This window comes from Xenopus tropicalis, chromosome 8 (assembly GCF_000004195.4).
Source record: "Xenopus tropicalis strain Nigerian chromosome 8, UCB_Xtro_10.0, whole genome shotgun sequence".
NCBI lineage: Eukaryota > Metazoa > Chordata > Amphibia > Anura > Pipidae > Xenopus > Xenopus tropicalis.
Window position 1 is genome coordinate 103,475,093 of NC_030684.2, and position 17,604 is coordinate 103,492,696.

At 39.8% G+C, this 17,604-nt stretch overlaps 1 protein-coding gene across 1 annotated transcript in view; it reads right to left on the reverse strand.

Annotated features, from left to right (window-relative positions):
- Positions 1-17,604, reverse strand: part of kiaa0586 (protein TALPID3) — a 101,072-nt gene that overhangs the window by 67,857 nt on the left and 15,611 nt on the right. The window contains exons 15-22 of the mRNA XM_002933744.5: positions 14,302-14,479; positions 13,421-13,594; positions 10,879-11,066; positions 10,077-10,202; positions 8,396-8,476; positions 5,952-6,142; positions 1,259-1,371; positions 129-304 (exon numbers count right to left, since the gene is read on the reverse strand). Coding sequence (XP_002933790.3) covers positions 129-304; positions 1,259-1,371; positions 5,952-6,142; positions 8,396-8,476; positions 10,077-10,202; positions 10,879-11,066; positions 13,421-13,594; positions 14,302-14,479 — 1,227 coding nt within the window. The remainder of the gene's footprint in view (positions 1-128; positions 305-1,258; positions 1,372-5,951; positions 6,143-8,395; positions 8,477-10,076; positions 10,203-10,878; positions 11,067-13,420; positions 13,595-14,301; positions 14,480-17,604) is intronic.

Sequence of the window (17,604 nt, forward strand, 5' to 3'; positions counted from 1 at the left end):
TGGCAGAGTTGTTCAACTTAGTGGTCCAAATATCTGAGGCAGTAAATGTAGTATGGGCAGATCATATGAAAATGAAATCTGGCTTCATTACATTTAAGGGTATGAAAAAATTATGTTGCTTCAGTTACCTGTACATCAGATTCCCTTAATGGAGGTTTTTGTGTATTTTGAGCTTCTTTCTCCCCCAACATTGTAGCAATAATCTCAGCCAGTGCTTTATCAACATACTGGCGAATTAAATCAGAATCCACTGGCACTCCAGCATCCACATACAATTGGAATCCTTGCCCTCCAGCTGCTTCGACTAAAAAGGAAAAGAAATATAATTAGTTACATGCACAATATGTTAAAAAAGAAAAAATATTTTTCCAAGAATCAATGTGAGTGGAATGCAGTTAGATTAATTACTGCATTTGGAAAGGCTGGGGTTAAAAGCAGGAGCCTTCAACTATGGTCCTTCAGGTATTGCTGAAGTACACTAAATTGAGAAAGGTACTGTATTGCAGACTTGTACAGCACTGGAGGAACTGAATTATAGTTAACTAACATCTAAAGAGCCAAAGGCTGGTAATTCCTCCTTATAACTCTAAAAATAAAGCATAAGGGAGAATTAAACTCTACAAAATAAATACAGCTAGAAATGCCATAATTTAAATACTGAACTTCTTGCACCAGCCTACAGGTTCACCATATCTATGGCAGTAACAATCCAGGCCTTCAAAGCTGTGCACCAGATTTTTTGAGTTTTGTTAGAAGTGTCAGTGACACTCACATGCTCAGTGGGCTTTGGGCAGTGGGCGAGAAGCTAAGCTTAGGAGTCATCTCAAAGAATCAAGCAGAAATGAGGTTGGCCTGTCATATAATCTGATTCTACAGGGCTAAATTTAAAATTTTGATGGTAATAGCACATAGGTTTCAGAGATGCCATCTACTAAAATCTGTATTATTAATGTTATATTGTGACATTTATATTCTACACATACAATATATTGTGAGTTAGTCCCTAAGCCCAGTAAGTAACAGCAGTGCAGAGCAAGTGAAGTGAATCAGCAGAAAAGAAGATGGGGAGTTACTGGGGTATCTTTGGAGGCCCATATTTTCTATGCTAAAGGGCTGGGGTTGCCTGGGGCTGGTACAGAACCTCAAAACATAATGTACAACATTTCTACTTTACTCCTTTAGGTAAGCTTTAGTTTTCCTCTAAGTGAAAAAAACACATTTGCAATCAACAGGAAGTCTAGGCCTCCAATGCTGATACCGATATCTGAAGCTATAGATCCACTCTCTTCAGTACTTGTCTGGCTGGGGACAGCTTCTTGCCTCACTGGCTGCATTTCACTGATGATCCGTGCTATGATCTCCTGTTCCACCCTAAGAGAAATTATAAGGAGATGTAAAACATCTTAAAAAGGGATTTTGAATTACTTGCCATTGAAACCTTTTCTCTCTGAAGTCAGTGGGACATAGGAACAATGGGGTATAGCATCCACCACTAGGAGGCAGGAAACTGTAGAGAAGGATGCCTCTCTCTGGTGCTATAACCCTCTGCATGTATGCCTAAAGCTCAGTTTTCTATAACAATGAAAAGGCAACTAAAACAACCCCTGAGGAACTAAACTATGTACAATAACGGGTGTTGAATAAGCCGTAAGTTCGCTTCCAGGGAGGAAGGCCCTGTGTCCCACTGACTTCAGAGAGAAAAGGATTTAACAGTAAGTAATACAAAATCCCTTTTTCTCTGCTATGCCTGTGGGACACATGAGGACATAATAAAGCTGTCCCTGGTTACAGTAATGGAGGGAGGAAGCGAGGCCATACTTAAAAACCCTGCAGCCTACAATACCTTCCTTCCGAAATGAGCTCCACCTTGATTTTATAAAATTTGGTGAATAAGCGGATAGATGACCAGGTGGCGGCCTTGTATAACTGCTCTGCAGAGGCATGATTCCAGAAAGCCCAGGAAGTACTGACCGCCCTGGTAGAGTGTGCACGAACATAAAGGGATGAAGGCTTTTCCCTGGCTATGTATGCTTTGAGAAATGTCAGCAGAACAAACAACGATTTGTAAGTGTGGAAGTCCTTCATTTAGTCAAGATAGAACTTTAAAGCTCTGACAGGGTCAAGAGAATGTAGAGCCTTCTTGGGATTTTGCGGGTGAGGGCAAAAGGTTGGAAGGATGATCTTCTGGTTAAAATAAAACTTAGTCACAACCTTAGGTAGAAAAGAAGGAACAGTGCAAAGAACCACTCTGTCAATATGGAAAACCAGGAACGGGTGTTGACAGGATAGAGCGCTGAGTTTAGAAACCTGCCTTGCAGATGCAATGTCGAAGAGCAATATTGTTTTACAGGATAGCCATGGAGTGGACTGGTGGGAAAAGGCTTGAATGGAGCATCCTGTAGTGCCCCAAAGGACCAAGTTAAGGTCCCAAGCAGGGACCCTTTCTTGGTTTTCCATACTGACAGAGTTTGGAGCAATCCTGAGGAACTCAGGACATGAAAAATGAGGGGGAAGGAATGGTTTCAAATTCTAAATGGTATCCAGGGGAGACAATTTTGTGAATTGAACAGTCGATAGCCCAGGAGATGGGTCTATGCTTCATGTGTCTGACGCCTGAGGCTCAGATGCAGAGGGAACAGAGGGTTTCAGTGCTTGAGAGGGTGCCTCTGGGTGTTGGCTAATGCAAGAGGAGCACAATGGGTTTTAGCAGCCTGTGAGCAGGCATTTGTGGTACTTGACACAAGCTAAGTATTTTACTTTGGATTTGCATGCTCCCAATGAAGTGAGACTATCAGGATGGAGAGTGGAGGTGACAGGCGTGAAACATGTCTGGATAGTGCCCGCTTCATTGATGGCTGTCCCTGTTCTTAGGGTGAGTGGGTGAGGTTGCATGTGCCATCTGTATTGGCCACGTACCCTGGTGCTGAGTGGTTTGTGCAACACAGCACAAGTAGGAAGTGTGCACCGTCTCAAGGAGAATGACGTAAGAGGACACAAGATGCAGTCAAAGCATGGGAGGCAGATGCCCCGCCTCTTCACCACCTGGGCTTCTGCCATTGTGCAGCCAGGAAGCACTTTAGCAGTATGCTACAAAGAAATAGGTGTGCTGGACAGCCCCCAAAATCCTTAATGAAGATTAGAATATGTCTGTGTGGCTTGCTCAGAGATACTTGGTAGCCCCAGCACCACAATTCTCATGTAGGTGGAGACCATAAAAGAGGAACTCTGGGTTAACCCCTGGTGCCAGTGAGGATGCCTGGGGATCCGGTCTCATTGAGGACACTGAAAAAAATTAGCCTTAGGCATACATGCAGAGGGGTTTAGCACCAGAGGGAGGAGTTCTTCTCTACAGTGTCCTGCCTCCTAGTGGTGGATGCCACACCCCATGGTTCCTGTGTCCCACAGACATAGCAGAAAAAAAGTTGTTACAATAAAATATAACAGAAAAAGTTCCAACTAAGATTTAACTCCAAGTCAAAAGCTCAGTTTGTAGGATATACATGGTCACGGGGGGCACAGATACCTTAGATCCCCTAGATGAAAAGTCGGTGAAATCAGTTATTATTGCTATAAAACTTTGCCTCTTGTTTAATGTTTTTATTTGAATTTCAGTTTACAGTAACAATGATAGAAAAAAAGAGACAGAAAGAACAGATAAGAAAAGTGAGCCTGCTGTGAGCCAAGCATTTTATAAGAATTGTGCATTTAACCACTAGCCCCAGAAGGCATCAAACTTGGCCGAACAGCCATTGCAACAGAATGGTTTTTTTTACATAAAATAGCAGTTGTAGGTAACACCAAACAGACACAATCTGGGAGATTGAATATTAGAGAATGAAAACATTTCAATTCCACAACACAACACATCAGCCACAGCTGCTAGATAGCAGGACATTCCCAAAAAATGTGGAAAAATGAGTCCATTGCTAGATAACATTTGGGGCAAAGATCTGGGATTTGAGGGAACCATTTTTCAAGCCTGTAGGGGTTTCAGGTAGACACGAGTCAAATATTTAATATGGATAAAGCTGTGTCTAACAGACATTGTCATTTCCGGGACTTGCTCTAAGGCAGTGCTGTCCAACTGGCGGCCCGCAACCCCCCTCTGTGTGGCCCCCCACCTGTCTGGCTGCTTTGATAACGTACCTTTGTGTAAGATTTAAATGGTATCAGTACTGGCCCCCTGCATGATTAACACCTCAGATTCAGGCTGTAAACCCCCGTTATTGTTTACAAATATAATCCCCTGTGTTGTTCACACCTTTTAATCCCTGCATTGTTCACCCCCTGCAGTGTTCACACCTCAGGCTGTAATCACCCATATTGTTCACCTGTTCACACCCACAAATAAACCCTACACACTATAAAAAGAACAAATACTGTGGTGGTACTGCAATTAAAAGTTTTTTAATATATAGTTATTGTGCAGACTATAGGAGCAGTGCCAGCATTGTGTCACTGTAGGCTGCCTGTGTGTGCCATACTCTGCCTGCCCTATGCTGCCTGTGTGTGCCATACACACAGGCAGCATCGGACAGGCAGGGTATGGCACACACAGGCAGGGTAGGGAAGGCAGAGTATGGCACACACAGGCAGGGTAGGGCAGGCAGAGTATGGCACACACAGGCAGGGTAGGGAAGGCAGAGTATGGCACACACAGGCAGGGTAGGGAAGGCAGAGTATAGCACACACAGGCAGGGTAGGGAAGGCAGAGTATGGCACACACAGGAAGGGTAGGGAAGGCAGAGTATGGCACACACAGGCAGGGTAGGGAAGGCAGAGTATGGCACACACAGGCAGGATAGGGAAGGCAGAGTATGGCACACACCGGCAGGGTAGGGCAGGCAGAGTATGGCAGGTTTTTGCTGTACTACCACCATTAATATGGCTATGGTCATGCAATAACATGGGTGTGGTTTCAAGTGGGTGTGGTTTTAAAAAGGGGAGTGGTCAAAACTAGCTTCCATTATCGGCTCTCCACCACGGAGGCCGGAAAAATTCCGGCCCTCGGTACCACAGAAGTTGGACAGCACTGCTCTAAGGCATTGTCCCACTGGTGTGTTTGGAGTGTTTTGCCATAATAAATGATGTCTGCTTCAGAAACTCTTCCTCTTTAGAATATTCGCAGATATACAGAAAGCCTATCATAATTTATGTAAAGACTGTCTCCCATAGACCCTGTTTTAATCTAATAATTCGCATTTTTAAAAATGATTTCCTTTTTCTCTGTAATAATAAAATAGTACCTTGTACTTGATTCCAACTAAGATTTAATTAATCCTTTTTGGAGGCAAAGCAATCATTTTGGGTTTATTTAATGTTTACATTTTTTAGAAGACTTAAGGTTTGAAGATCCAAATTATGGAAAAAACCTTTATCTGGAAAACCCCAGGTTCCAAGCATTCTGGATAACAGTTCTCACACCTGTACTGAAAACTATCAATCCAGAAAGACAGAATCCTTGACTCATATAATAGTAGGGAAAAAGACTACTTTTTAATTTCTATAGAAGGTAATATATGACTATGAACTAAGGCAGAACAGTAGTTCATTAGCTGGTGCAGAGATATCAACGTTTTTTCAAAACATCGGCAAATGATTATATTAGAGATGTATGTCTATGAAGATTCTCATTCATCCAGGTCATGATATACAGTATCTAGTAGAATTAAGTCTAAAACAACTGGACTTTTCTGAGTTGTTTTTTTAAAAAAAAAAAAAAACATTTCACCACGCATCCGATGTATTACACAAAATATAGAGATGTAAACAATATAGAGATGTATTACACAAAATATTCATTGGTCAGTATGGAAAATCTGGGAATTCAGGAAAACAGAGATGCATCTGGTAAACATTTGGTGGTGTAAGGGCTGTCGAATAGGAGTTTATAGTTAAATAACAGTTAACTGGAATAATTGACACTTATGGGATATATTAGGACACATTACCAGCTGATGACTGTGTTCTCCAAAGTCTCCTTTCTGCTAATGATCCCTTCCAAGATATCACTAGTCACTGGAGGTGCAGGTGCGGGAGCACTTGGTGGAAATGGGATTCCATTACACTTTGATGGAAAGATTTCTGCACAACCGTTAACTTCCAGCAATGGCTCCGGAATCTCAACCTCACTTTCTTCATCCTGAAATCAGAATAAAGGGGACCTACTGAAACAACCATTTGCTTAAAAAGGTATATGTAGAGATTTAACAATTCAACCACAATATTCATATGTTGTATAATGAGTTTTAGGACTTAACAACACAGGAGATTTTGTTGGATGGTGTCAGATTGACAGAATGATTCCTACAAGAAAGATGCAGTTGAATGGCCAAAATATAGTGGGACTGATGTGTAAAACTATGTTTTCCATTCAACACAACACCCCTGTCAGAAAGAAACACTGCATGCTGCCTGCATTTGACAAGATAGTATTTGATGGTGTCTGAAAGGCTTTTTTCTCTTATTGAAATACAATTGTATGATGTAGATGCAGGAACAAAACCCACCATCCGAGTTTATCTGATCTGACTTGCAATACAGCTGTTGGGATCAGATTTTTCAGGATCCTACAAAATCTTGTGCTGTTGTGTAACAAGTTTTTGTGGGGCACATAAAGCCTGATCAGCAAAATCTGATCAAAATCTCCTGTTTTGTTTAGCCCTTGGTTGATGCATAGGGAAGGCAAATACAAATTTGTTGAAGCAGTCTCTTTGTCTCAAATTGTAAAATTAAAAATTTTACCATAGCACCCTTTTTATGGATGCACAAAGAATCGGTATAATGTTAGTTGTCAGTATCGCAAACATTAAACATCCTGCTCTGCTTAATAGAATTCTTAATGGGGGTACTGGCAAATATAATATCTAAAAAAACATGAGTTTCCACTGTAAATTATATAGCCTAGGTGAGTTTATCATTGCAGATGTTTTTACTAAATGTTTATCAAAGAATGAAGTGAAGGGGATTTTATATGTACAAAGCACCTGGGCCAGGCTGCATACATCTGGTAGTTATTAACGGGTTTTAGTTTTGGTTTGGGTCACTCTACAACTGAACTAAATAGAAAGATCCTCTTTTTTTCTCCAAACCACTGTCTGAAATTCCTGGCCTGACTAATAACAGAGTGCTTAGGAAGCTGGGTTGCTGTGCACATCCACATGGAAACAGCAAGAAGCAACTTTAGCAATGCTTAATGACTTAGGTCTGGAAGCTCAGGTGGCTGTATAACCCACACATAGGGGCTGATTTACGAAGACATGATTTCGAATCCGAATTGGAAAAATTCCGATTGGAAACGAACATTTTGCGTCTTTTTCGTATTTTTTGCGATTTTTTCGGCGTCTTTACGATTTTTGCGTAAAAACGCGAGTTTTTCGTAGCCATTACGAAAGTTGCGCAAAGTCGCGATTTTTTCGTAGCGTTAACACTTGCGCGCAAAGTTGCGCCTTTTTCGTAGCGTTAAAACTTAAAAGGCAAGTTTTAACGCTACGAAAAAATCGGGACTTTGCGCAACTTTCGTAATGGCTACGAAAAACTCGCGTTTTTACGCAAAAATCGTAAAGACGCCGAAAAACTCGCGTTTTTACGCAAAAATCGTAAAGACGCCGAAAAAATCGCAAAATTACCGATCATTACGAAAAAAACGCAATCGGACGCATTCGGCCCGTTCGTGGGTTAGTAAATGTGCCCCATAGTGTGTGTTGAAAAAACAAATGTAATTTCCAATAATCAGGTCCTGAAGTCGACAAGTCTGATTTTGTAAATGTTTTTTGATAAGTTTTAAATTTGGAACAAACAATATCAACCCTCCTGACTCTGCCTGTGTCTTAACATTGCAGTTAATATCTGTAACTGTGTATATCCATATGTATTTATTAAAATTAATGCTTGATGTCCACTATTAGTGGACAGTAAAACTGTACAGGACTGAATATTTAAGAGACATCCATGCACTGTTAAGCATTTTATTAGATGTCACTCCCAGCTACATATTAAAGCAAAGTAAAATGCAGGGGAATATTAATACTTAATTCCTGAATGTATTTGTCTGAGAGTACAGGCAACCAACAAACCTACCAAGCCCTCCCGAGGCTGCTGATGATAACAAACCGATGCAGTATATCTGCTTGTTTATAGAATGGCATATTAGGTTTCAGTTTTGTAGATCTCCAACGAATGGTTTAGGTCTTTATGTTTAGCCTATGAAACTAATGATATTTAGAAACAGTGCAGGTGTATGTAGACTGAGAAGGCTAAGTGATGCTTACAGTGTTTACGTATTAGAGCAGAAACTGCAACAACAATTACTCCCCTGACTATTCAAGCGTAGCCACAAAGTAAACAGCAAACGCTTGTTTAGCCAGACACAAATGTGTGCTTTTCTCCAGGTTACCTGAGTGATCTCTGACACTTGGACAAAGGAAGTGCCTGGAAATGCAAGGACCTCCTCTTCTGTTTCTACACGTATTGGAAGCTTAAGGAAATTAAAGGAGTCATTATAAACATGGATACTTTAAGTATACAGGAACATAAAACAAATAATCTTTGTAACAAATCTGTGTAAGTTAGTTAGAAAAAAGACAGCCATTATACTGTAGATAGGGAAAGAAAATAAACAGACTTCTTGTTATGCTTTATCAAGACAAAGTCCTACTTGTACAGTGGGTTTTCTCCATAAGGATTCTCTGAGGTTAAAGGAACAGTAACACCAAAAAATGAAAGCGTATCAAAGTAATTAATATATTATTTACAATTGGCCCACACTGGCAAAGGTTGTGTGTCTGCTTCAGAAACCCTACTATAGTGCATATAAACAAAGCTACTATGTAGCAATGGGGTAGCCATTCAAACTGAAAAAAGGAGAAAAGGCACAGGTTACATAACAGATAAACTGCATAGATTCCCATTGTATTCTATTGAGCTTATCTGTTATTTGTTATGTAACCTGTGCATTTTCTCCTTTTTCCCAGCTTGAATGGCTGCTCCCATGGCTACACAGCAGCTTATTTATATAAACTATAGCTTAAATTAGAATTAATTAGCTATTAAAGCCAAGGATGTACTCTTCCCAAAGAAGGAAATTACTTTTCTATTCATTTCTTTATGAATTAATGGCTGCAAGGTCAATGGTCCTTTTCAGATCAATTATATCTCCTTTATTTTTATGTACTGTTTGGATGAAGATCAAATATTGATATGTCCACCACATATGGAAGAAAAAAAAAGAAAAGAAAAACAGACATGGGGTGTACTTTCTCACGACTGCATGAATAACAGTGTGTAAATAACCTTTCTTTTTTTGTAAGACATCTTTAACCGTTTTTAGTCAATAGATGCATCTGCCTTAATGTTTTAGTTCTCAGATCTCTCTGAACTCCCGAGTTGTAGAACAAGTTCGAACTCTCACTGCAGCTGAAGCTTTTGTCTGATGTTATGGCAACAGCCAGGTTTTATCACAAAATGTACAGATGTTTTCCATTACTTAAAAGCTAACAAGATTTGATGGCATTACTGAAAAGGTGCCAGGGCCAAAATGAAGAATGAATAAATTACCTTTGGAATAAGGGAGAGCTCACAGATGAGTATGCTGCTGAGCCATATGAATGATTAAATATGAATAATGTATTTGTTCTAGTTGTACTAAGAGGTTTAATGGACCCCTGTGAAATTAACCTTTTCTGTCCAGAAGTTTTTATATAAAATGAGCTCCAGTTTTCATGTACATTGTTATTAGTGCCTCAGTTTGTACAGTAGCTTTAAATTCATCCAAAATGGATTTCAAACCTTGCAGAAACCTTTTAAATCCTGTTATAAACTGTGGACATACCAGGGCACCTGGCCAAGTAGTATTGCCTTGGACACAAATACCTTGGCCCAGCTCTGTTCAGAACCTAATATAACCTTTAAGATCTGTTAAAAATACCACTGATAAAACTGCACTTACAAAGACTTGCACTACAGTTTTCCTTCTCCTTACAGACTAAACAATAATAAACCAGTTAGCCAAAGTTCTGGAATTTGATAATGTTCTACATATTTGATTGTTCTGAGGCAGAGTAAAATGAATACAATACCTGTATGTCAGGATTTATCGGAGCAGGATTGGAAGTAGGAGGAGGAGTTGTTTCTTGATTGGGAGACATTTGGCTCACACTGGTGCTCTCGCTTGCTACGCTGTCAATATCAACACAGGGAAGCACCTGAACAGAGAAAAGGCATGCCAGATAAAGAATGCTTAATTATGATAAACAGATCTATTCCAACCATGGAAGTTGCTACATTTGACTTAAAGGGGTCTTCCAACCCAAAACTGTTCTTGCTTGATGGAAAAAAAATTGCAATTCTAAGCAACTTTCCAATAAGCATTATTAAGTGCAATGGTTTTAAATTTGTTAATGGAATTGGAAGAAGCATTCATATATCTCTTTCTGATACCTAGGTCTGACTTTTGAAACAATGTAGCTGAAGTCAGTTCTTCTCCACGTCTGTTAATCAGTTGGCTGTTACAATATTGTATTAGAAGTCACAGCCTGGGGTGTAGAAAATGCAATCAGACTATGTCAATAGTATTTCATGTACAATTTACTTTAAAGAAACCAAATATGCTTAAACAATGTACACTGGAAAGTTGCTTAGTGCATTTTATAATGCAAGCAATTCGGTTTTTTTCTTACAGGGCCCCTTTAAATAAAGACATCTTTCAGAGAGAGCTTTCACAGAGGATGAAAGGGTAAAAACTGCAGAGGCTAGAGAGATTGCTTATAGATCCTGAAATGCACATATACAATCATTCCTAATTTCAATATATTGAATTAAATAGCAAATGTAGAAAGACTAAAATCCACAGATATGTATAGTATATGATGGCTTACACACCTGGACTCTAAGCTGTGGGGGGTCCTTTCTCTCTGATTTTATTTCCACCACTGCAACATTGGGTTTCACAGTTTTTGCCCGTGGTTTTGGGGGAGAGGGTGGAATAGACACATTCAATGTAGTGGGCTGCGGCTGTGCAATGATTACAGATGACGGCACTGGAGAAATTCCATCAAACTGCGATCTTCCTAAAAATACAGCAGAAAACATAGTTTAAATAAAGTATTTAGGAATGCCAAAGTGGTCCCAGCACTTTTAGTAAGTTGTAGAATGGCCTATTCTTAACAAGTTTTCAATGGGTCTTTAGTTTTTTATAGTTTATGAATTAGTTGCCTTCCTCTCCTTCCAGCTTTCAATTCGGGGGTCACTGACCCCAGCAGCCGGAAAACTATTCCTTTTTTGAAGCTACAGTTTTATTGTTATTGCTACTTTGTATTTACTTATCTTTCAATTTAGGTCCTCCTCTATTCATATTCCTGTCTCTTTCTCAAACCACTGCCTGATTGCTAGGTTAAACTGGACCCTAAGAACCAGATAGCTGCTAAAATTCCAAGATGGAGAGCTGCTGAACAAAAAGCTAAATAATTCAAAACGCACACATAATAAAAAAATATAGACCAATAGCAAATTGCCTCAGAATAGCACTTTGACCATCATACCAAAAGTTAAAGGGGTTGTTCACCTTTAAATTAAGTGTTTAAGGGCAATGGCTTTTGCGGGCTGCCTTAAATCGCTGACTTCCAAAGTATGAAATGCCCACAATGCCTGCCCCTAAAAATCTTAAAAATGTGCTTTCACCTGGAGCCATTGCTTCAGTCCAGTTGCAGGCACACTGAGTGGATTTCGGTACAAAACTGCTCAAGTATGCAGTTTTGCTGTGAAATCTGGCACATCATTAAGATTTTTAGAGTGTAGGGGCACATTCACGGTCTTATGTGGCAGTGTCGAAAACTCTGCAGGTCAATTATGTAACCTCTGTAATTGCGAGAAAATATCTTTTAAGACAAATGTGCATTACTATACAATTTGCAGAATGTACAAGCTAAGGCAATCATTTGGCCCTAGGGCCAAACAATCGCATTACAATGAAGGGGATACAAAAAGTCTAAGCAAGGACCACATCAATATGTCGATTTGGTCCTCGATCCAACAGAAAAATCAAGAATGCCCAACAGACATCTGGCTGATTTTCACACAGATATTGGTCAGGGAGGCCTGTTGGAGGGCTGCATACACGGGCAGATAAATCGGTCTGAAGGACCCAAATCAGCAGCTGCTGAATGTATATTTTTATTTATACGGAAATGGGCCCTGTTATCCGGGATGCTTGGGACCTAGGGTCCCCTGGATAAGGGATACTTCTGTAATTTGGATCTTCATGCCTTAAGTCTAAAATTATTTAAACATTAAATAAAGCCAACAGAATTATTTTGGAATTATTTACAAGGTACTGTTTTATTATTACAGAAAAAAAGGAAATAATTTTTAAAAATTAGAATTATATTATTAAAATGGAGTGTATGGGAGACATCCTCCCCATAATTTGGAGCTTTTTGGATAGCAGATTTCTAGAAAACAGACAAACCTGTATAGCGTAAAAAAGTGCTGTACAACAATCTAGTATGGTTCCTTACTACACACTATTTTTATCAGTAGCTATGAGGACACATAAACAATAGAGAACTGAAAATCAGGTCTTGCAGTTTGTTAACCATTAATCATATATACTGTAAAGCTGGCCATACACGCACCGATAATATCGCACGAAACCTCGTTTATCTGTTACCGTTTCAGCCCTGAACGTTAGTGGTGGAAAATTGCCACGTGTATGGCCACCTTATGTCCTGCTCAGTATACTGTGTGCTAGTTATAAGAAAGGTGTTCTTGAGATTTAAACTGAGATTAAGCAGCAGCTAAAACTAAAGAAAACCATGCCATTATTTTGAATTACAAAAGACATGTTACACTAATGGCTAAAGCAGGGTGGCAAGTCATAATGAGCTACCTTTAATCTAGCCTTCCCCTATAGAACGGTGTTTGCGACCCTAAACCTCCCCAAATACTTATTAAGAACTGGCAGATGTCCACAACAACAGAGGAAATGCACAGTTTGTAGGCTGATGCTACTGTGACATTTGCTGCTGTTCTGTATCCTTGAAAGTGTGAAATGCTTGGCTCATGGTGATGATTTTCACAGGTAGCTATAAGCAGTACACTGAACTCCCTGCATATCTCTACCACCCACAGTAAACTGTAGGCTATAACAACACATGGGCTCTTTTGTATATTCATTGCTTCAATGCTTTTATTTCTTTAAATCAGTCATGTCATTTGTTACAGACATTTGAATAGACAAGTTATGTATCCACATCAAGAAAGAATAATAGTAAGCAAGGGAGCATTATTTTGAAGGCATGTATTGTGACAAGAAGGCACATCATGAAACTAGCCAAATATATCAGGCAGCAGTGACACCTAGTGGCTGTCACAGAAAGAATTCCTGATTGACAGGATATGCTTTAGAAACAAGATTAAAAGGTACCTAATGGAATCGCCATAGGGATGAGATGCCCCTCCAGGGGTGCAGATATATCTTGAGCTTCTCTGATTGGGTTAAAAACAAACTGAGGCTCAAACTTTGATGGTGCATGTTTGGCTATGGTGGTCTTGCATTCAGTATAGTTTGTTTGTACTCGTGCAGATTTCATCTTAACACCTAAAATCAGGAACAAAAAGAAAATATATCTATATCCGCTGTATAGAAAAATTGCAGAGCTAGCACTGATAAACTTCTAATTGTATAAGCAGGCATATATCCAAATAATTTTAATTTACACTTCATTAAATGTAAACCTTCCCTAAACAAAAGTCTTTAACTTTTAGGCCAACAAGTCAACTTCAGGAAGCCAAAGCAAAATATGTTTTCCTACCGACGACTTACATTCTCGCTGGTAGGAAAGCATTTGAGGAGATTAATTACCACCATGAGAGAAGATTAATTGTGGGGTGACTTATCTCCTCATCTTAGTACTCTCCACTGCATCAGCAGTAATTTGCAGAGGGCAGATATACTGTATATGCCCTGGTAATAAATCCAGCAATTCTAGAAACTGGTGTAAAAAGGCTTTGTTTGGCCCAAGTTGTATACTAAGGAAATCTGAACAAATGTTGCACAATCCAGTTTTATCTTAGAAGGACAAAAAGTAAAGCAAGCAGCACAAAGTTAACAGAGTATGGCTATTTTATTATTTCTTAAGAATTGGACAAGTTATTTGTTTTACAGGAATAAAATAACAGAAGTTCTATATTTGTATAGCAAAAAGGTAATATGTAATGTGTTGCAGTGCCTTTTGAAAGAAAAAGACATTGGAGCTTGTAGATAAAGGATTAAGTCTCTTATATGAAAAGGATAAAGTCTCTTACCTTTTACAGTTTCCAGAACTCTGGGCCTACATGGCTTTGATTTAGGGGAAGGGGAGTTAAAGCGCAGGTATGGGTCCTTCTTGAGAGTGCTGCGGTGCCCTTGGTAGATCGGCCTGCCATATACAAGATTCAGAACATCTTCATCCACCTGGGCAGACTCATTCAACCTCTGAGGGGGCTAAGCAAACAAGACAAGGAGAAAATGTTCATGTGCATATTAGCAAATGAGGAAATCCATGGCACTAGTTTGCAAACTCCTATCTACTGCTTGTTTCTATGCTAGCATGGAAAACATAGGCAAAAATAATTTCTGTACCTCAGAGACCTGGAAATATGCGCTTTCTTTTAACCAGACATGCACAAATCAGGTCTGCTTTACAGCAGGAAAAAAACCAATGGGAAAATGCTTACCATACCATTAAGTTCCTATAAGGCTTATGTCAGGCTGTTTCTCTGACTGCATTTATATACAGCCCATACACTTTCATCCCTACTTTTAGGCGGTGTGTCAGACACATGAGGCAGATTTCAGCGTGGTATGTGAGAGTATTGCAATGCAGATACAGGTCTGAATGGATGAAAGCAGACCTCTCTTTGTCTGCATTTATACACAGCTGGAGAAACAGACATGTCTGGCATAAGCCTTTGTTCTGCTGTGTTCAGCTATATTTAACTGCTTTGTAAACAAGAACCCACAGGATCTATTGTGTTTATTGATAATGCATATAATTATGCAGATACATTTATGTAGCACTTTAAGGTAACTGTTCATCATTCATCTTCATCAGTCCCTGATGCAGTTGAGTTACAAGGCCTCTACTATGCATAAACACATTATGTTTTTTTACATCTAAAGCCAAGTAACCTGCCTTTATATTTAGTGGGTGGGAGGATACTGGAATACCTGGAGGTAACAGAAGAAGACACAGGGGTAACATACAAACTCTTTGCAGAAAACCCCTTTGTGATATTTAAAAGTAAAGCAACAAACACACACATGAAGAGAAAGGAAAGTGCTCAGGGTTTTAGCACTGCATGCCCATTATTTTGTTTGCCAGAATCCTTTCACAGCCAAACAGTAATACAGGACAGACACGGATTTATTTATTGGCTAGACATACACCACTGTGCAAACACTGTGCTCTACACATTTCCCATCTCAATTTGTATGGCAGTGTTAGATGGCTGGGAAATGATGCATCACTGCTGTGTCAAACTCAGAAATATGTTCTTAATTCTGGCAGACACTATTATTGGCTCTACACAAACTTAAATGAGCCCTGAAAGCACTCAGGCCTGTTACTTAAAATGTCCAGCTAATATGTTGTGCACTATAGATAAGTGTGATTTATTGATGCCAAACAAAATGCCCAACCTTTACAAGCAGTAATTACAGCTAAAAAGGACACAATTTGCGTGGGTTATACAACTTTCTATTTACTTATTTCAAATATCAGCTGCATTTTTTTTGTTTTTTTGCAAAGAGCGTGTGGAAACGGCAGATAAAGACGTAATAAACTAATAAAGCTGTCAAGATGGCCACTTCCCACTAGTAGACACCATTCTGATCACAAATACAGTAATGCATAGGGCAGACAGAGTATGGCACACACAGGCAGCCCAGGTCAAGCAGAGTATGGCACACACAGGCAAGGTAGGACAGGAAGTATGGCACACACAGGCAAGGTAGGACAGGCAGAGTATGGCACACACAGGAAGCATAGGTCAAGCAGAGTATGGCACACACAGGCAAGGTAGGACAGGCAGAGTATGGCACACACAGGAAGCATAGGTCAAGCAGAGTATGGCACACACAGGCAAGGTAGGACAGGCAGAGTATGGCACACACAGGCAGGGTAGGGCAGGCAGAGTATGGCACACACAGGCAGCATAGGTCAAGCAGAGTATGGCACACACAGGCAAGGTAGGACAGGCAGAGTATGGCACATTTTTGTAAAAGTTTTTTTTAAAGGCAAACTAAGTGCTGGCAAACTTTCTTTCTCTTCGTGTATAATTAATGGCTTTTTATCGTTTATAGCAGCTGGTCAACTCCAGATTGTGGGTTAGACCAAGCGCTGACACAATAGTGTGTTTCTAGCAGCTGGTCAACACTACAGCGTGGGTTAGACCGAGCGCTGGCGATTTCTTTCTGTGTTTTGTGTACAGAGTATGGCACATACAGGCAAGGTAGGACAGGCAGAGTATGGCCCACATAGGCAAGGTAGGGCAGGCAGAGTATGGCACACACAGGCAAGGAAGGGCAGGCAGAGGCATACTCTCCCTGTCTTACCTTGCCTGTATGTGCCATAATCTGCCTGCCCTATGCTGCCTGTGTGTGCCATAGACATATTGCTCACAACAGTTCACACTTCCAGTCATGTACTTTGAAGGATTAACACCTTCATCAATGAGAATCATGGTACCATTGTGATTGTATCATACCTTCTTACACCTGTCAGTTTCAGCTAACACCTAACTGAACAAGTTCAATGGAACCATTGTGATTGGATGCCTGTGACTGTACTACCATCAAGAGTTTAAATACCGGGGAATTCCCTACCAGTCATTTGAACTGAAGAAGCCACTCGGATGAGTGGTGAAACATTTTCTCAGAAAAGTTCAGTTGTATTAGACTTAATTAATTTGTAATTATTAAATTAAATTGCTGTAAAATGAAGGTAGTAAAAGGTATTTTTAAGAAACATTCTTTGTTACAACAGCAACATGTTACATTTGGATATTCCAAATTGAGACAGCTTTGCTACCTTCTAAAACAGCAGGTTGGCCACACTGCCACTGCGGCTATTAGCAGATATAGCAGTATCTCCAGCCAATAGCAGACAAACAATGGAAAACAAAGCCATATGAAGCAAAGTGGGAAAAGGAATATTCTGAAAGTCTGACAGATTGAAATGTACCATTTAGAAAGTGCAGGAAATAGGGACTTGGCATAAAAGACAGAACAATTTTAAAATAACAAATTATCCATAATGTTCTCTGCAATATGCAGCTCTTACTAAATCTAATTTATCTGCATTTATCCTCAACAGACATAGAATAAGTATAGTTAATAGTGGGTAAGATGTAGTGGCCAGGTGGAAAATACATTGTAGTATCTGAGGTTTCTCTGCAATAGACAAAACAAGTCAGAGACCAGTTCATTATCTACAATCTATAAACAGGGCTTCAGTTGCGGTACTTATACACTGGCTATATAAATACCTTGCTACCTTATCTGAACAACGAACCCATTGGCTGAACAAATAAATATAGTGTGGAAAGTCAAACAGCATGACTCTTTTT